The following is a 17,749-nucleotide window of genomic DNA, read 5'->3' on the forward strand; positions in this document are numbered from 1 at the left end:
TATTGAGCCCACAGGGACATAGAGACCTCATATAGTCTACCTGTGGCCACCTCATTCAACAGTCCGCTTCCAGTCAGGAAGCAGCACACCTGAGGCTCTAGCCACAGATGATTCTCTTGCCCAGGAGCCTGGTGCCTCAATTGGTCCCTCTGCCTTTCCTAAGGATAGATCTCCCATCTACATCATCCAACATCCAGGGCTGATGTCAATCATCATTCCTCAATGATGCCAGCCAGGTAACATAAATCCCTCAGTTAATATTTAGAAGTGAGGGCAGATATTTTAATACAGGAACATCCAGAGGAATGATGCATGTGAAGATAGTATGTGCATGAAATGATTGGAATCAAGACATCCCTGAACTCCTATCTGTCTTCCATCTTCCTGACATGTTTCCTTCTATCTTTGCACCAATAGCAAGGAGCTGTCATTCTGCTAGTGTCCTTCTCTCTCTCCATAATGCCAAGGACCATTTTCCTCCTGAATAGAAATCTGCCCCTTCTCAATCATGATGACTATTTTAAAATTCTCTGATATTTACTAGCATTCTTGTGGTGGGAAAAGTAGATTTATCAGCATAACCTTATCTTCCCATTCCTAGTTGTCAGCACGCATTTTTCTTACAGGTTTCCCCCACTATCTGAAAATAGAGTGTTCCTACGAAAGCTTTCATAAGTTGAAATGGCCTTAAGTGAAGAAGCCATTACCACTAATTTATATGGGAAAAAACTTTGAGCATTCCCAGACCCCAAAATAACACACCAAATCATACAAAATAACACATATAACCTAAAATAACCCTAACATAGAGAGTTCACAGCCACAGTCCAAAGGTAAGACAACTGCTGAGTGTAGTTTTCAGGAAAGGGGCTCGGGGATGGACACTCATTGCTAGCAGGGGTGCAATACCTCTTTACAGAATTGTTAAAAAAAAAAAAAACACTGAAGGCAAGTTTTGTTTTTGATCTTTTTTTTTAAGCAAAAATACACTTTGAATTTCTTTCAGTTAGTGAAGAAAACAGATACTGATGTGGATCTTTTGAAAAGTGAAGTAGCATAACGTGAACTTTCAAAAAGCAGGGAATACTTGTATTTCTGTCGCCGACTTCTAATTTCTGAAGAAAGCAATTGTGTCTGAGACAGTCTTATCAGGCTGCCTCCAAAATATGTTTTTCTTTACACAATTACCAAATATTTAAAATGCTAATAAGAGCACAAAGAATGTAATAAAAAAAGACCACCCCCTCACTCCTTTCCAAAATAATAAATCTTGATACCCTGCTATATCAGCTTCTTCACTTTTTGTAAATAACCAAACAATATAGATGCAGAAGGTAAAACCTTTATATTCCCACCCATTTCTCTTGTTTCCATCCCAAGATGCTGCTTGCTGACATTCGATTGTCAGTCACCTCCATCTCTTCCACCAGATTCATCAAGAATATGGAACCTAGAAACCAAACAGATGTTTCAGAATTCCTTCTCCTGGCACTGACAGAGGATATGGAACTGCAGCCTCTCCTTTTTAGCCTGTTTCTGTCCATGTATCTGGTCACTGTGCTGGGAAACTTGCTCATCATCCTGGCCGTCAGCTCTGACCCCCACCTCCACACCCCAATGTACTTCTTTCTTTCCAATCTCTCATTTACTGACATCTGTTTCAGCACCACCACGATCCCAAAGATGCTGGTGAACCTCCAAGCACAGAATCAGAGCATCACTTATGCAGGATGCCTCACCCAGGTCTGCTTTGTCATGATTTTTAGTACTTTGGAAAGTTTTCTCCTTGGAGTAATGGCCTATGACCGCTATGTGGCTATTTGTCACCCACTGAGGTACATGGTCATCATGGACACCCGCTTCTGTGGCCTGCTGATTCTAGTCTCCTTGCTCGTTAGCGTTGTGGATGCCCTGCTCCACAGTCTGATGTTGTTGAGACTGTCCTTCTGCACAGACCTGGAAACCCTTTACTTTTTCTGTGAAGTTTTTCAGGTCATCAAAGTTGCCTGTTCTGAAATCCTCATCAATAACATCATCTTGTATTTTGCAGTTAGCATACTGGGTGTTCTTCCTTTCTTCGCAATCATTTTCTCTTATACACAAATCGTCTCCTCCATTTTGAGAATGCCATCAGCAGGTGGAAAGTATAAAGCTTTTTCTACCTGTGGGTCTCACATCTCAGTTGTTTCCTTATTCTATGGGACAGCTTTTGGTTCATATATCAGTACGACATTTACACACTCTTCCAAGAAAACTGCAGTAGCTTCAATGATATACACTATGGTAACTCCCATGATGAACCCCTTCATCTACAGCCTGAGAAACAGGGACATGAAGGCAGCCTTGAGGAGTGTTATCAGGGGCACAACTACTTTTCAGTGATTATATTATGTGCTTTCGTTTGGGATTTGTAAATTTCATCAAACTGACAGGTTACATCGACCCAGAATCCTTGATCTTCCACCACCACGTTCTTCTATACTGAAGAGATAATACAATGGCTAAGTGTAACTCAACTTGGTGTTGAAACCTGAAGTTGCTCCTTGTGTAGCTATGTGGTGTTAGATAAATGATCTCAACTCTCTAAGCTCAGTTTCTTTGGTCAGATTCTATAGAAGCAGAGCCCGAGGCAGGGTTTTTTGTTATACTGATTTTGGGGTAATATTCTTAGAAGATAGTATGAGAAGGTGGATTGAGCTGCAGAAGAATGTAAGCAAGCAATAGATACAGGCTATCTTCAGCTTTATCCCATTGATAGATTTATGTGAATGGCACTGCAGAATTTTCCCACTGAGGAAGGGATCTGACCTTTCGTGCCCCAATTTAGTAATTATCAAGACTGTCACTGGTAAAGTGCATGTGTTCCTGGTATCATCAGCATTTACCATATTCAATTTTATATTCCTGTATAAAATGGACTGATTAGAATATTGCAGTGACTTGAGATGATTGTGAGATAATAACTGGACCTTATCGATGAGGAAGGCTTTGTTTCTATTAAGAAAGTATAACCATGACTCTGAGTGTCCAAACAACGGAGAAGTATCTTTCATTACAAGGATGTCAGAGATTCGAAATTCACAGGAACAGGACAGTAGGACTTCATTCATTTCTCCATGCAGTGCTTTCATCCTAGGAATGGTTCTCCTCGTTATCACAGGTGGCTGCAACAGACTCAGGTGTCATAACCAGACATCATGCATACAGACACAAAATTGACTGTCCCTGGATCTATTGTTAATCTTGTTGTTGGGTGCCATCGAGTCGATTCTGGCTCATAGTTACTCTATTTACAACAGAAATTTTTTATTAAAAATTGTTAGTACAGCACCTATTATTAATAGACTTTTCCATAGAATCATATAGAAGACATCTGCTCCCATCTGATCACTGAGAATAGCATATATCCCATTCTAATCACAGTTCTGTTTAGGGGAAAATAATTACTATGAGAGCCTTAGATTGACCATGTATTGTACTTTTTCTTTTGGGAAGTTAATACTTATAACCACTACAAGCACTTAACAAAATACGTGGTACATAATACTCAACAAAATTTAACTAGGACCATTGTTTTCTACATTTTTCCATAATTTTTAAGGCTTAAAATTCCTTACTCTCACATATTTTTATCACTTCCTTCAGCACTCTTATTGGCTTACTGTTATTGTAATATCTATTAGCAGGTTTTACCTGTTTCAGTAATAAAGTCAAATGAATTGTTATTGAGTAGGCAAAGTAGAATTGGTCATCTTTTTTGGAAACACATTTTCTTTGATCCTTACTCATTGATTTATTGATTGGAGTGTACATGAGATTTTACTTTTCTCGTTTGTCACCTTATTTTGTAGTTTTTCTTTCTCATCTCTGGTGAGTCTACACAGAGGTTGAATAAAATTGATTGAACCATTAAAGTTTCAGAGGGTTGGCTGTGCTCTTAGGGATCTCATGCAAAATTTCATTACGTGTATTTATGAGGAAAACAAATTTCCTATGGGCATGGACTTTATTTTGAGGGAGACATGTAAAGTGTAAAGTGGAATGAGACAAAAGGGTAGTTGACAGGCTTAGGGAGATCAGTTTTATCACAACCACAAAGTATCAGGACCATCAATCAGAATCATCTCTGTCATGTTGGGGTGACAAAAAAGCAGATCTTTTACGAGAATTCATGGTGTGTCTGGAGTGCCTTCTGGTCATCATTGATGGTGGTGGTGGAATTGTGTTCAGCACTGAATGGAGAGGTCAACTCCTTACCAGGCACACCAGGTGTATTACAGGCAAAGCTGTCTCCATTTATGTCCATAAAACACTTACAGAGATGAATCACCTGAAACCTCATTCATACTGCTGGTTTCCATACCTCACCCAAGACCTACTGACTTTGATATCTGGGGAGACATCTGAAGGATGAACAATCTAAATAATTTCTTTTTTGAGATTTTGATACATGCTAAAGTTTGGGAAGCGTGACATTAATATCAGAAGAAAATAAGAGAATGGATTTAGAATCTAGAATATGAAAGAATCTGGAAAATGCAATCCTCAATTTTACTTATTATCAAAATATCATACACGAAGTACTGTATAAAATGTATCAGTAGTTCTTAAAGAATGGTAATATACTGAAAGCTCATATACTCGTGACCCAGGTTATGAAATAAAGTAATGGCATCACCATATAATCCCATGAATAGCCTCCTAGTCTTATTGCCTTCTACCCTACAAGTGGCAAACACTATCCTGAATATTGTATTTACCATTTTCTCTTAAGTTCTTCTATTTTGTTGAATTTACCATTATGGATTTAATTATACCTCCTAATAAGATAGATTGAAGTCCTAACTCCTGATACCTGCAAATGTGACTTTGCTTGGAAATAAGATCTTTGAAGATGTTACCTGTTAACATGAGCTCATGCTGGAGTAGGGAGGGTTCTAAACCAATATGAGTGTTATCTTTCTAAAAGAGAAGATATTGAGACAGAGAGTCCAAGAGGGAGGATGTCTTGTGAAGACAAAGGAAGATATGGAGTGAAGCTGCAGCTATAAGCCAAAGAATTCATAGGGATACCAGAAGTTGGGACAGACAAGAAAGGATCTCCCCCAGAGATTCAGAGGCAATGTCGTCCTGTTGACAAATTGAATTTGGACTTCTAGCCTCCAGAACATTGAGATAATAATTTTTTTCTCATTTTAAGCCATCCACTTTTGTGAGAGTTTGATATTGCAGTCCTATATAATTAATGCTGTTGTTGTTGGGTGTCATCCAGTCGATTCCAACTCATAGCAACCCCGTGTTGCCCCACCGAGTTTTAGAGGCTGTAATCTTTATGAAAGCAAATCACCAGGTCTTTCTCTCACAGAGCAGCTGGGTCATTTTGAACCACCAGCCTTTTGGATAGGAGCCAAGTGTTCAATCATTGAGCCACCAGGGCTTCTTTGATATACTTGTGACATAGACATATACAGAACACTCCACCTAACAGCAGTCAAGTATACTTTCTTTTCCAGTGCACATGGGACATTCTCCAGAATAGACCATGCATTAGGCCACAAAATCTTAACAGAATCCAAAACATCAAAATATTACAAAGCATCTTTTCTGACCATAAAGCCAAAGAAGTAGAAATCAATTACAGAAAAAGGAAGGAAAAAAAATCAAATCCCTGGAAATTGAACAGTATCTTACTCAAAAACCACTAGGTTATAGAAGAAATTAAGGGTGAAATAAAGAAGTTCATAGAATCAAGTGAGAATGAAAACACATCCTACTAGAACCTTTGGAACACCGAAAAAACAGTGCTCAGAGGTGAATTTATTGCAATAAATGCACACATACAAAAAGAAGAAAGGGCCAAAATCAAAACATTAACGCTGCAATTCAAAAAAACAGAAAGAGAGCAGCAAAAGAAGCCCTCAGGCACCAGAAGAAAAGAAAGTGGATAAATACATATATATAGAGAAGTTCATATTAAGGAAGAGGCTCATGGAGTTGCCAAGGCTGGAACATTGGTCAGGCTGGAGGCTTCTCCTGTTTCACATAGTGGCAGTGGCTGGGGAACCCAAGACAGGAAGTCAAACAGCAGGGCTCTGGCTTACAGTCTGCCAAGATCTATGAATTCAGAGATTGGCAGGCAAGACAGCAGGCAATCTGCTAGCTCAAGTCCCAAGAAGCAGAGGACAGATTACGAGGAGCCAACTGAAGGATCCAGTGTGAGCAAAAGCCCCCAAGTTGGAAATACACTCTGTAAATATACAGAATTAAGATTAAGGGACAGGGGTATGCAAAGACTCTTAGAAAGTAACAATGTACATATTTGCATTTTACAATAACTTAGCTATATTCCTAAATATTTTATTTGTACTCTCACAGCTAAAACTGAAATCGGGCTTAATAACACCATTGGTAAGATAGTCATGCTTTTGGTTGTACTTAAAAAAGACTACAATTCAGTTAAAGAAGTATAACCGTGTGTGCAAGGTATGTAAGTAAGTTGGAGGTGAGAGAAACAGGTAGAGAAAGGTAAATGGCATGAAGCTGATCCCCCAGCGGCTGAGAATCAGCCATACTGAATTCCACTTTATATTGTCTTGGTCTTTAAAGATTTGCCTTGTCCTGGGATCAGAATGACAAGAAAGTGTTTGGTTAATGAGGAGCTTTGGATATTGAGCCCCCAGGGACATAAAAAATATATATAGAGAGAGAGAGACCTCAAATAGTCTATCTGTGGCCACCTCACTCAACAGTCCTCCTCCAGTCAGGAAGCAGCACACCTGAGAATCCTCCCACAGATGACCCTCTTGCCGGGGAGCCTGGTGCCTCACTTGGTCCCTCTGCTTTCCTGAGGAAAGCTCTTCCATCTACATCCTCCAACACCCAGGGCAAATGTCAAGCATCATTCCTCAGTGATGCCAGCCAGGTAACCTGAATCCCGTAATTAATGTTTGGAAATGAGGACAGGTGTTTTAATACAGGTTCATCCAGGGGAATGATGCATATCAAGATATTATGTGCATGAAATGATTAGATTCAAGTCACCTCTGATCTCCTGCCTGTCTCTCATCTTTCTGATGTGTTTCCTTCTAACTTGGCACCAATGTGAAGGAGCTGTCATTCTGATCGTGTCCTCCCCTCTCTCCACAATGGCAAGGACTATTTTCCTCTGGAACAGAAATCTTTCTCTTCTCAAGCGTGATGACCATTTAAAAATTCTCTGAGATTTACTAGCATTCTTGTGGGTGGTTAAGAAGGGTTTATCAACATCACCTTACCTTCTCATTCCTGGCTCTTAACACACATTGCCATTACAAGTTTCCCCCACTATCCAAAAGTTGAGTGTTCCTAGGAAACATATCACAAGCTAAAATGGCTTAAAGTTAGGAAAATTATCATTAATTTATATATGAAAAATTTTTGAGCACCCCAACCAAATCATACCAAAGAACACATATAACCTAAAATAACACTAACGTACAACGTTCACAGACACAGTTCAAAGCTGTGGCATTTTATGTTGAGATGCTGAGTGTAGATTCCAGGAAGGAGCTTGGCCCTGTGACTCTGGCTGCTCAGGGTGTGCACTGTCTCTTTAATGGCTTGCTGTAGAACGAACACTGAATGCTTGTTTTGCTCTTAGTGTTTTTTCATAAAAGTAAAAATACTCTTAAGTTATGTTTCGGTTAACAAAGAAAACAGGTACTAATGTGGATCTTTTATAAAAGTGAAGCTGGATAAAGCAAACTTTCAAAAAGCGGAGGATATTTTATTTATGTTACCCGGTTCTGACCTCTGGGGAAAGATGTGATGTCCAAGACAGACTCATCAGGCTGCCTCCCCAGTGTGTTTTTTCTGTATAAGATTACCTAATATTTAAAATGAGCAAAAATAGTGTAATAAAAAAAATGACCATCCTCTCGCCCCTTTCCAAAATAAATGAATATTGACACTCTGACATATATGCTTTTGGTCTATTTTATTTAAGCAAATAATATGCACACAGACAGTACCACCTTTGCATTCCCATCCATTCCTCTCATTCCCATCCCAAGATGCTGCTTGCTGACGTTTGATTGTCAGTCACCTCCATCTTTTTCACCAGATTCATCAACAATATGGAACCTAGAAACCAAACAGATGTTTCAGAATTCCTTCTCCTGGGACTGACAGAGGATCGGGAACTGCAGCCTCTCCTTTTTAGCCTGTTTCTGTCCCTGTATCTGGTCACTGTGCTGGGAAACCTGCTCATCATCATGGCTGTCAGCTCTGACCCCCACCTCCACACTCCCATGTACTTCTTTCTTTCCAATCTCTCATTTACTGACATCTGTTTCAGCACCGCCACGATCCCAAAGATGCTGGTAAACCTCCAAGCACAGAATCAGAGCATCACTTATGAAGGATGCCTCACCCAGGTCTGCTTTGTCATGATTTTTAGTACTTTGGCAAATTTCCTCCTTGTAGTAATGGCCTATGACCGCTATGTGGCCATTTGTCACCCGCTGAGGTATATGGTCATCATGGACGCCCACTTCTGTGGCCTGCTGACTCTAGTCTCCTTGCTTGTTAGCATTGTGGATGCCCTGCTCCACAGTCTGATGTTGTTGAGACTGTCTTTTTGCACAGACCTGGAAACCCTTTACTTATTCTGCGAAGTTTTTCAGGTCATTAAAGTTGCCTGTTCTGAAACTCTCATCAATAACATCATCATATCTTTTGCAGTTAGCATACTGGGTATTCTTCCTTTCTTCGCAATCATTTTCTCTTATACTCTAATGTCTCCTCCATTTTGAGAATGCCATCAGCAGGTGGAAAGTATAAAGCTTTTTCTACCTGTGGGTCTCACCTCTCAGTTGTTTTCTTATTCTATGGGACAGTTTTTGGTTCGTATATAAGTACGACATTTACACACTCTTCCAAGAAAACTGCAGTAGCTTCAATGCTGTACGCTATGGTAACTCCCATGATGAACCCCTTCATCTACAGCCTGAGAAACAGGGACATGAAGGCAGCCTTGAGGAGTGTTATCAGGGGCACAACTGCTTTTCAGTGATTATATTACGTGCTTTGGATTTCTAGATTTCATCAAAGTGACAGGATACTCTTGAGCCAGAATGCTTGATTTTCCACCACCACGTTCTTCTAAGACGAAGAGATAACATAATGGCTAGGTGTAATTCAACATTGTGTTGAAACCTGACTTTGCTCTTTTTGTAGCTTTGTGGTGTCAGATAAATGATTTCAACTCCTAAGCTCAGTTTCTTTAGTCAGGTTCTCTGTTATAGTGATTTCGGGGAAATATTCTTAGAAGATAGTATGAGAAGGTGGGTTGAGTTGGGGAAGAATGTAAGCAAGCAATAGATACAGACTACCTTCAGCTTTATCCCATTGATAGATTCATGTGAATGGCACTGCAGAATTTGTCCCACTGAGGAAGGGATCTGACCTTTCATGCCCCAATTTGGTAATTATCAAGACTGTCACTGGTATCATCAGCATTTACCATATTCAATTTTATATTCCTGTATAAAACTAGTTGATTAGAATATTGCACTGACTTGAGATGATTGTGAGATAATAACTGGGCCTTATCGATTAGGAAGGCTTTGTTTGTATTAAGAAAGCATAACCCTGACTATGAGTATCCAAACAACAGAGAGTTATCTTTCGTTACAAGGATGTCAGAGATTCGAAATGCACAGGAACAGAACAGTAGGACTTCATTCATTTCCCCATGAAACACCTTCATCCTAGAAATCGTTCTACTTGTTGTCATAGGTGGCTGCAACAGACTCAGGCGTCATATCCAGACATCATGCATAGAGACACAAAACTGACATCTCTGGACCTATTGTTAATGTTGTTAGGTGCCATTGAGCTGATTGCAACTCATAATGACCCTATGTACAACAGAAATTTTTTAATTAAAAATTGTTAATAGAGTACATACTGTTAATAGACTTTCGCATAGAATCATATAGAAGACAATTTCTCCCACCTGATCACTGAGAATAGCATATATCTGTTTCTAATCATGGATCTGTTTGGGAGATAATAGTTACTATGAGAGTATTAGATTGGCCATGTAGTGTATTTTTTGCTGTTGGGAAGTTAATTCTTATACAATGCCTGGTACATAATACTCAATAAAATTTATCTAGGCCCATTATGTTTTGTATTTGGCCATAACTTATAAGGCTTATTATACTTTGCTCTCACATATTTTTACCACTTCCTTCAGTAATTTTATTAGTTTACCATTATTGCAATATCTATTAGTAGGGTTTACCTGTTTTAGCAATAAAGTCAAATGACTAATTATTGAATTACGCAGAGTAGAATTGGTCATCTTTTTTGGAAACATATTTGACTTGATCCTTACTCATTGATTTATTAACCAGAGTGTATATGAGATTTTTCTTTTCTCCTTAGCCACCTTATTTAGCAGTTTGTCTTTCTTATCTCTGGGGAGTCAACACAGAGATTGAGTAAAATTAATTGAACCATTGAAGCCTTAGAGGGTTGGCTGCTGTCTTAGGGATCCCATGGAAAATTCTGTAATGTGTAATTATGAGGAAAACAGTTTTTCTGTGGACATGGACTTTATTTTGAGGAAGACATGTGGAGTGTAAAATGGAATGAGACAAAAGGGAAGTTGGAAGGCTTAGGGTGATCAGTTTTCCCACAACCATGAAGAATCAGGATCATCACTCAGAATCATCTCTGTGGTGTTGAGCTGACAATAAAATAGACCTTGGAGGTGAATTAATGGAGTGTCTGGAGTGCCTTCTGGTCATCCTTGATGGTGGTGGTGGGATTGTGTTTGGCACTAAACCAGGAAGTCAGCTCATCACCAGGTACACCAGGTGTATTGTATTGCAAAGTTGTCTCCATTTATGTCCATAAAACACTTGCAGAGATGAGTCACCTGAGACCTTGTTCCTACTGCTTGTTTCCATACCTCACCCACTACCTACTGGCTTTGATATCAGGGGAGATGTCTGTAGGATGAACATTCTAAATAATTACTTTTTTGACATTTTGATGTATGCTGAAGTTTGACGAGCATGACTTGAATATTAGAAGAAGATGAGAGAATGGATTTAGAATCTAGAATATGAAAGAATCCAGAAAGTGGAATCTTTTCCATTTTACTTATTATTATTAATATATCATGTGCAAATACTGTATAAAATGTATCAGTAGTTTTTAAAGAATTGTAATATAATGAGAAATCATATACCCATGACCTAGGTTATGAAATAATGACATCACCACATAATCCAATGAATAGTCTCCTAGTCTTATTGCCTTCTACCCTCCCAGTGGCAAACACTATCCTGAATTTGGTATTTATCATTTTCTCCTATGTTCTTCTATTTTGTTGAATTTTATTGTTATGGATTTAATTATGCCTCCTAAAAAGATAGGTTGAGGTCCTAACTCCTGGTACCTGCAAATGTGACTTTGTTTGGAAATAAGATCTTTGAAGATGTTACCTGTTAATATGAGGTCATGCTGGAGTAGGGAGAGTCCTAAACCAATATGAGTGTTATCTTTCTAAAAGAGAAGATATTGAGACAGAGAGTCAAAGAGTGAGGATATCTTGTGAAGACAAAGGAAGATATGGAGTGAAGCTGCAGCTACAAGCCAAAGAATTCATAGGGATACCAGAAGTTGGGACAGACAAGAAAGGATCTTCCCCCGGAGAATCAGAGGGGACATAGTCCTGTTGACAACCTGAATTTGGACTTCTAGCCTACAGAACTTGGAGACAATAATGTTTTTCTCATTTTAAACCACCCACTTCTGTGATAGTTTGATATTGCAGCCATATATAATTAATGTTGTTGTTGTTGTTGAGTGTCGTCCAGTCAATTCCAACTCATTACAACCTGTAATCTTTATGAAAGCAAATCAACTGTTCTTCCTCTCAGAGGGCAGCAGTGTGGTTTAGAGCTACAAGCTTTTTGGCTAGCAGCCAAGCATTCAACCACTGAGCCAAGAAATGTCATTTGATAGACCTGTGAAATTGTCAGTTTTTGTATTTTTGCTACAATACTGGCAATATGACTGAAGGGAAGTTTTTAGTCATTCCTAGGTGCATTCCTGTCTGATTTATAAATTTGCCTATTTTTAAATTTATTAGTAGTGAAATTTTAATGAATGAATTCTGTGTCCTGATTGTGCTTTTGAAATTTAATCATGTTGCTGCATGTAATCTTAATTCATTTATTTTCAATTCTGTATATATTTACATTATGTATGTGACAGTACAAAATATGTATCCCTTCTGATGTTGATGAAAATTTATTTTTATTGTACTTTAGATGAAAGTTTACAAAACAAACTAGTTTCTCATAAAACAGTATACACATTGTTGTATGACATTGGTTAATAGCCCGACAACATGTCAACACTCTCCCTTTTTAACCCTGGGTTCCCTAATACCAGCTTTCCTGTTCCCTCTTGCTCGCCAGTCCCTGCCTTAGGGCTGGTGCACCCCTTTAGTCTTGTTTTGTTCCATGGGCCTCTTCAACCTTTGGCTGAAGGGTAAACCTCAGGAGTGACCTCATTACTGAGCTGAATGGGTGTCCAGGGGCCATACTCTCAGGGTTTCTCCAGTTCCTGTCAGGCCAAGCAACTCTGGCCCTTCTTTTTGAGTTAGAATTTTTTTCTACATTTTTGTCCAGCTCTGGCCAGGACCCTCTATTTTAATTCCTAACAGAGTAGTACAGTGGTGGTAGCCAGGCACCATCTAGTTGTACTGCTCCTAGTCTCGCAGAGGCCATGGTAGATATGGTCTATTAGTCTTTTGGACTAACCTTTTCCTTATATCTTTATCTTCCTTCATTCCTCCTTGCTTCTGAAGGGGTGAGACCAGTGGAGTATCTAGATGCCCGCTCACAGGCTTTTAAAACCCCAGACGCTACTCACCAAAGTAGAATGCAGAAGGTATTCTTTATAAACTATGTTATGCCAATTGAGCTAGATGTTCCCCAAGACCATGGTCTCCACAGCCCTCAGCCCAGCAATTCCACCCCTCAGGTAGATTGGATGTGTCTGTGGAGCTACCATGAGCTTGACTTGCGCAGGTAGTGCTGGCTTCCCCAGTTTTGTGTACTGTCTTACCCTTCACCAAAGTTATCACTTATCTATTGTCCATTAAGTGTTTTTCCATCCCCACATATCCCCTCCCTCATAACCATCAAATATTGTTTCTTTTTGTATGTAAACCTTTTCACGACTTTTTACACTAGTGGTCTCATACAATACTTGTCCTTTTGTGATTGACTTATTTCACTCAGCATAATGCCCTCCAGATTCCTTCATGTTATGAGATGCTTCACAGATTCATCATTGTTCTTTAACATTGCGTAATGCTCCATTGTGTGACTGTACCACAGTTCGTTTATCCATTCATCTGTTGATGGGCATCTAGGTTGTTTCCATTTTTTTGCTATTGTGAACAATGCTGCAATAAACATGGGTGTGCATATGTCTATTCCTGTGATGACTCTTATTTCTCTAGGATGTATTTCTAGGAGTGGGATTGCAGGATCATATGGTATTTCTCTTTCTAGCTTTCTAAGGAAGTACCATATCATTTTCCAAATTGGTTGTATCATTTTGCATTCCCACCAGCAGTGAATAAGTGTTTCAATCTACCTGCAGCCTTTCCAACATTTGTTATTTCCTGTTTTATGGATTTGCACCAATAATGTCAGAATGAGATGGTATATCATTGTGGTTTTGATTTACATTTCTCTAATGGCTTTTTTTTTTTTTTTAATGGCTAGTGAGAGCAAGCTTTTCCTCATGTGTCTGTTAGCTGCTTGAATGTCTTATTTGGAGAAGTGTCTGTTCATTTCCTTTGCCCATTTTTAATTGGATTATTTGTCTTTTTGTTGTAGAGGTCTTAGATTTTCTTGTAGATTTTAGAGATTGGACCTTTGTCTGATTTATAATAGCCAATATTTTTTCCAGTCTGTAGATTCTCTTTTTACTGTTTTGGTGAAAACTTTCGATAAGCAGAAGTGTTTAACTTTTAGAAGATTCCAGTTAACTAGCTTATCCTGTGGAGCTTGTGTGTTGTTGGTTGTGGTTTGTATCCTGTTAATGTTGTCTATGAGGGCCTCTAGCATTGATCCTATTTTTCCTTCTATGAACTTCATGGTTTTTGGCTTTATATTTAGGTCTTGGATCCATTTTGAGTTAGTTTTTGTATATGGTGTGAGATATGGGTCCTGTTTCTTTTTTTTTTTTTTTTTTGCAGATGGACATCCAGTTTTGCCTCACAATTTGTTAAAAAGGCTGTTTTTTCCTGATTCAATGGACTTTGGGCCCTTGTTGAAGGTCAGGTGAACATAGGTGGATGGATTTACATCTGTGTTCTCAATTCTGTTCCATTGGCCCATATATCTTTTGTTGTACCAGTACCAGGCTGTTTTGACTACCGTAGCTGTATAGTAGGTTCTGAGGTCAGGTAGTGCATGTCCTCCTACTTTACTCTTTGTCTTCAGTAGTGCTTTACTTATCCAGGGCTTCTTCTCTTCTATATAAAGTTAATGATATGTTTTTCCATCTCTTTAAAGAATGTTGTTGGTATTTCAATCGGTATTGCATTGTATTTGTAAATCACTTTGGGTAGAATTGTCATTTTCACAATGTTGAGTCTACCTATTCATGAGCATGGTATGTTTCCCCATTTATGTAGATCTTTTTTGCTTTCTTACAGTAGTGTTTTGTAGTTTTCTTTGCATACGTCTTTTATATCCCTGGTTAGATTTATTCCAAAGTATTTTTTTTTAGGAGCTATCATAAATGGTATTTTTTTTTCTTGATTTCCTTTTCATTGTTCTCTTTATTGATGTATAGGACTCCAAATGATTTTTGTTATGTTTGTCTTGTATCTTGCAACTCTGCTGAATTTATTAGTTGCAGTAGTTTTCTCATGGAGTCTTTTGTGTTTTTGATGTATAGTATCATATCATCCACAAATAGGGACATAATATAATTTGCTTTTTGAAATTTTATCATGGTAAGATATATATATATATGTAAGAAAACTTTGCTATTTAAACCATATTTAAGTATACAATTCAGTAACAATAAGTACTTGCATCTAGTTGCACAACCATTACCATTATCTACTTCATAATGGTTTTTATCACCCAAAATAGAAACCACATTTTGTTTATACATCCATTTGTTGATTGACACTTGAGATGCTTACACATCTGGGCTACTGTGAAAAATGCCACAATCATCGTTGATGTAAAGCAACTTGAGTCCCTGCTTACAAGTCTTTTGGATATACATGTGGGAGTAGATTTGCTGGGTCATATGATAATTCTATGTTCAACTTTTGAAGAAACACAGAAGTGTTTTCCAAAACAGTGTGGAATTTTACATTCCCACCAGCAAAGGATGGGCATTTCAATTTCCCCACACCCTCATCAATACTTATTAATTTCTATTTTTCTGATAACAGCTATCCTGGTGGGTGTGAGAGGGATATCTCATTGTGGTTTTGATTTGTATTTCCATTATGACTATTGATGTTGAGCATTTTTCTATGTCCTTATTGGTCATTTGTACATCTTTGGAGAAATATCTATTCAAGTTCTTAGTTCATTTTCAAATTGGGTTGTCTTTTTGTCATGGAGCTGTAGGAGATCTTTCTGTATACTGGGCATGAAAGCCTTATCAGATACATTGTTCTCAAATACTTTCTTACATTTTATAGGTTATCTCTTTCCTTGATAAGGTGCTTTAATGCACAAAAGTTTAATTTATTTTTACTTCTAATAGCATTTATTTAAAATATAATTCACAGGTAGGACCAAGTGGCTGGAATAGTCAGATGTTCCTGAGGTCCCTCTTACAACACAGACCCAAAAGAAAAAAACAAGTGAATCAATTATATATGACAATCTAGGAGCCCTTAACATCAAAGACAAAGTTGAGGAGACAGACCGAGTGGCAGAGGGAGGAAGAGACAGTTTAAAAGCAGTGAAGAGGTGCCAGACTTGATCTAGCCAGCACACGGTAGGCTGGAACATTTGGAGCATCTGGAGCCAGGAGGAAGTGGCACTTGATTGGTGAAAGTTAAGTGCAAGTGTCTAATCTACCACATGGGATCGAAATAACCCTTTTTCCTATAGGACTTATGTAAGGGAAAAATGCCTCTCTTCCCCTCATCTGCACCCTCCCTGCTTTGTTCTGGTGCTGGTCCAGCAGTGTTCAGCAGTTTCATGCCCCCTAGGCTAGAAGTGGAACCTGTTGCACCCAACCCAGTCCCTCAGCTTTGGGGAGGGAACAAATAAACAAATGAACAAACAAACAAAGGTGGCCGCCAGCTCCACTAAGCTGGGAGCTCAAGGCTAACTGCACCCACACCATTCTTGCAGATTAAAAAAATCACTATGCCCCTTAAGCCAGGGACTCAGGACAGGCACTGTCCCTTTGCCTATAAGGGGTCCATGGTCTTTGAATGCCTTTCACTCCTGCCTAGAACTGCATGGGCCATTTCAACAGTGTTGGCCCTCATTAGTATAGTACAACAGGGTATGTACCAGAAGCCTATTTTCAACTGCAACAACTAAGAGGGAGTGGTGGATTTGTAAGTTTTGACACCACCCTACCCATTAAGCAGGATCTTCAACCAACAACATCAGGGGCCTGAGGACTGGTGGCTTCACCCAATCCACCTAGCCATCCCCTAGAGGGATCTGAGAATAAGTGGTGCTTCTCCGTCCTTACAGCAAACAAACAGCATTGCATGCCCAAAGTTTTCCTGCAAAACCCACCCACCTATGCACTCTTGAGGACAGGGACACACATCCCACCTAGGCACTCAGGGGCAGCTATCAGCCCCCTGCCTTGCCCAGCACATAACCACCTACTGCAGCCAGCTACCTGTGCCTGTACTCCTATCACCCATATGTAGCCCTGCCCATCCAGGACTGTAGGTGAGAGCCTGAACCACCTACTCAGTGACCGATGACCTGAACAGTTGAGCTGAGTCTACCCAAAAAAGTAAACTAATTTCCGGGCTCACACACCTAGTAGCAGCCCTAGCCCCCTGGTGACAGGATGTGAGAGCTTCAAAGATGCCTATAATCAGGGTAGCCCATATGCACAGCCTATTTGGGCATATCAAGACAAAACAAAATAAGAAGCTAGGACACAATAAACAAATATACAATAAATAAATATAATAAATTATTAATGGCTCAGAGACAACAGTCAATATCAAATCACATAAAAAGGCAGACCATGATGGCTCCAGCTAGCAACCAAAACAAAGAAGCAGGAAACTTCATGCAGGAAGAGAAGGTCTTGGAATTACCAGAGGTAGAATTCAAAAGACTAATATATGGAGCTCTTCAAGAGATCAGAAAGGAGATCAGGCAAAACTCAGACCAAGCCAAAGAGCACACAGACAGAGCAATAGAGGAATTCAGGAAAGCTATACAAGAGCAGAATGACAAATTTAACAGGCTGCTAGAATCCATAGAGAGACAGAAAATAGAAATTCAAAAAACTGACAATAAAATTTCAGAATTAAACAACTCAGTAGAAAGTCATATGAGCAGAATTGAGGAAATGGAAGTCAGAATTAGTGAGACTGAACATAAAGCACTTGATAGCTGTTTACTCGAGGAAAAATCAGAAAAAAGAAAGAAAGAAACCTTAGGAATTATGTGAGACTCTATCAAGGGGAATAATCTATGAGTGATTGAAG

General features: G+C 39.0%; 1 protein-coding gene and 1 pseudogene across 1 annotated transcript; both read left to right on the top strand.

Annotated features, from left to right (window-relative positions):
* The first annotated feature begins 1,408 nt into the window (after positions 1-1,408).
* On the top strand, positions 1,409-3,395 carry LOC100673454 (olfactory receptor 7G2-like). The gene has a single exon (XM_064280562.1). The coding sequence runs from the start codon at positions 1,444-1,446 to the stop codon at positions 2,380-2,382; it is 939 nt and encodes a 312-aa protein (XP_064136632.1). The 5' UTR covers positions 1,409-1,443; the 3' UTR covers positions 2,383-3,395.
* Positions 3,396-8,114: 4,719 nt separating this feature from the next.
* On the top strand, positions 8,115-9,052 carry LOC100673748 (olfactory receptor 7G2-like; annotated as a pseudogene).
* Positions 9,053-17,749: the final 8,697 nt, after the last annotated feature.

Source organism: Loxodonta africana, chromosome 3, assembly GCF_030014295.1.
Source record: "Loxodonta africana isolate mLoxAfr1 chromosome 3, mLoxAfr1.hap2, whole genome shotgun sequence".
Taxonomy (NCBI): Eukaryota; Metazoa; Chordata; class Mammalia; order Proboscidea; family Elephantidae; genus Loxodonta; species Loxodonta africana.

What these genes read in the sequence shown, in the direction of transcription:
- LOC100673454 (XM_064280562.1), top strand. Translation starts at nt 1,444, where the DNA reads ATGGAACCTAGAAACCAAACAGATGTTTCAGAATTCCTTCTCCTGGCA.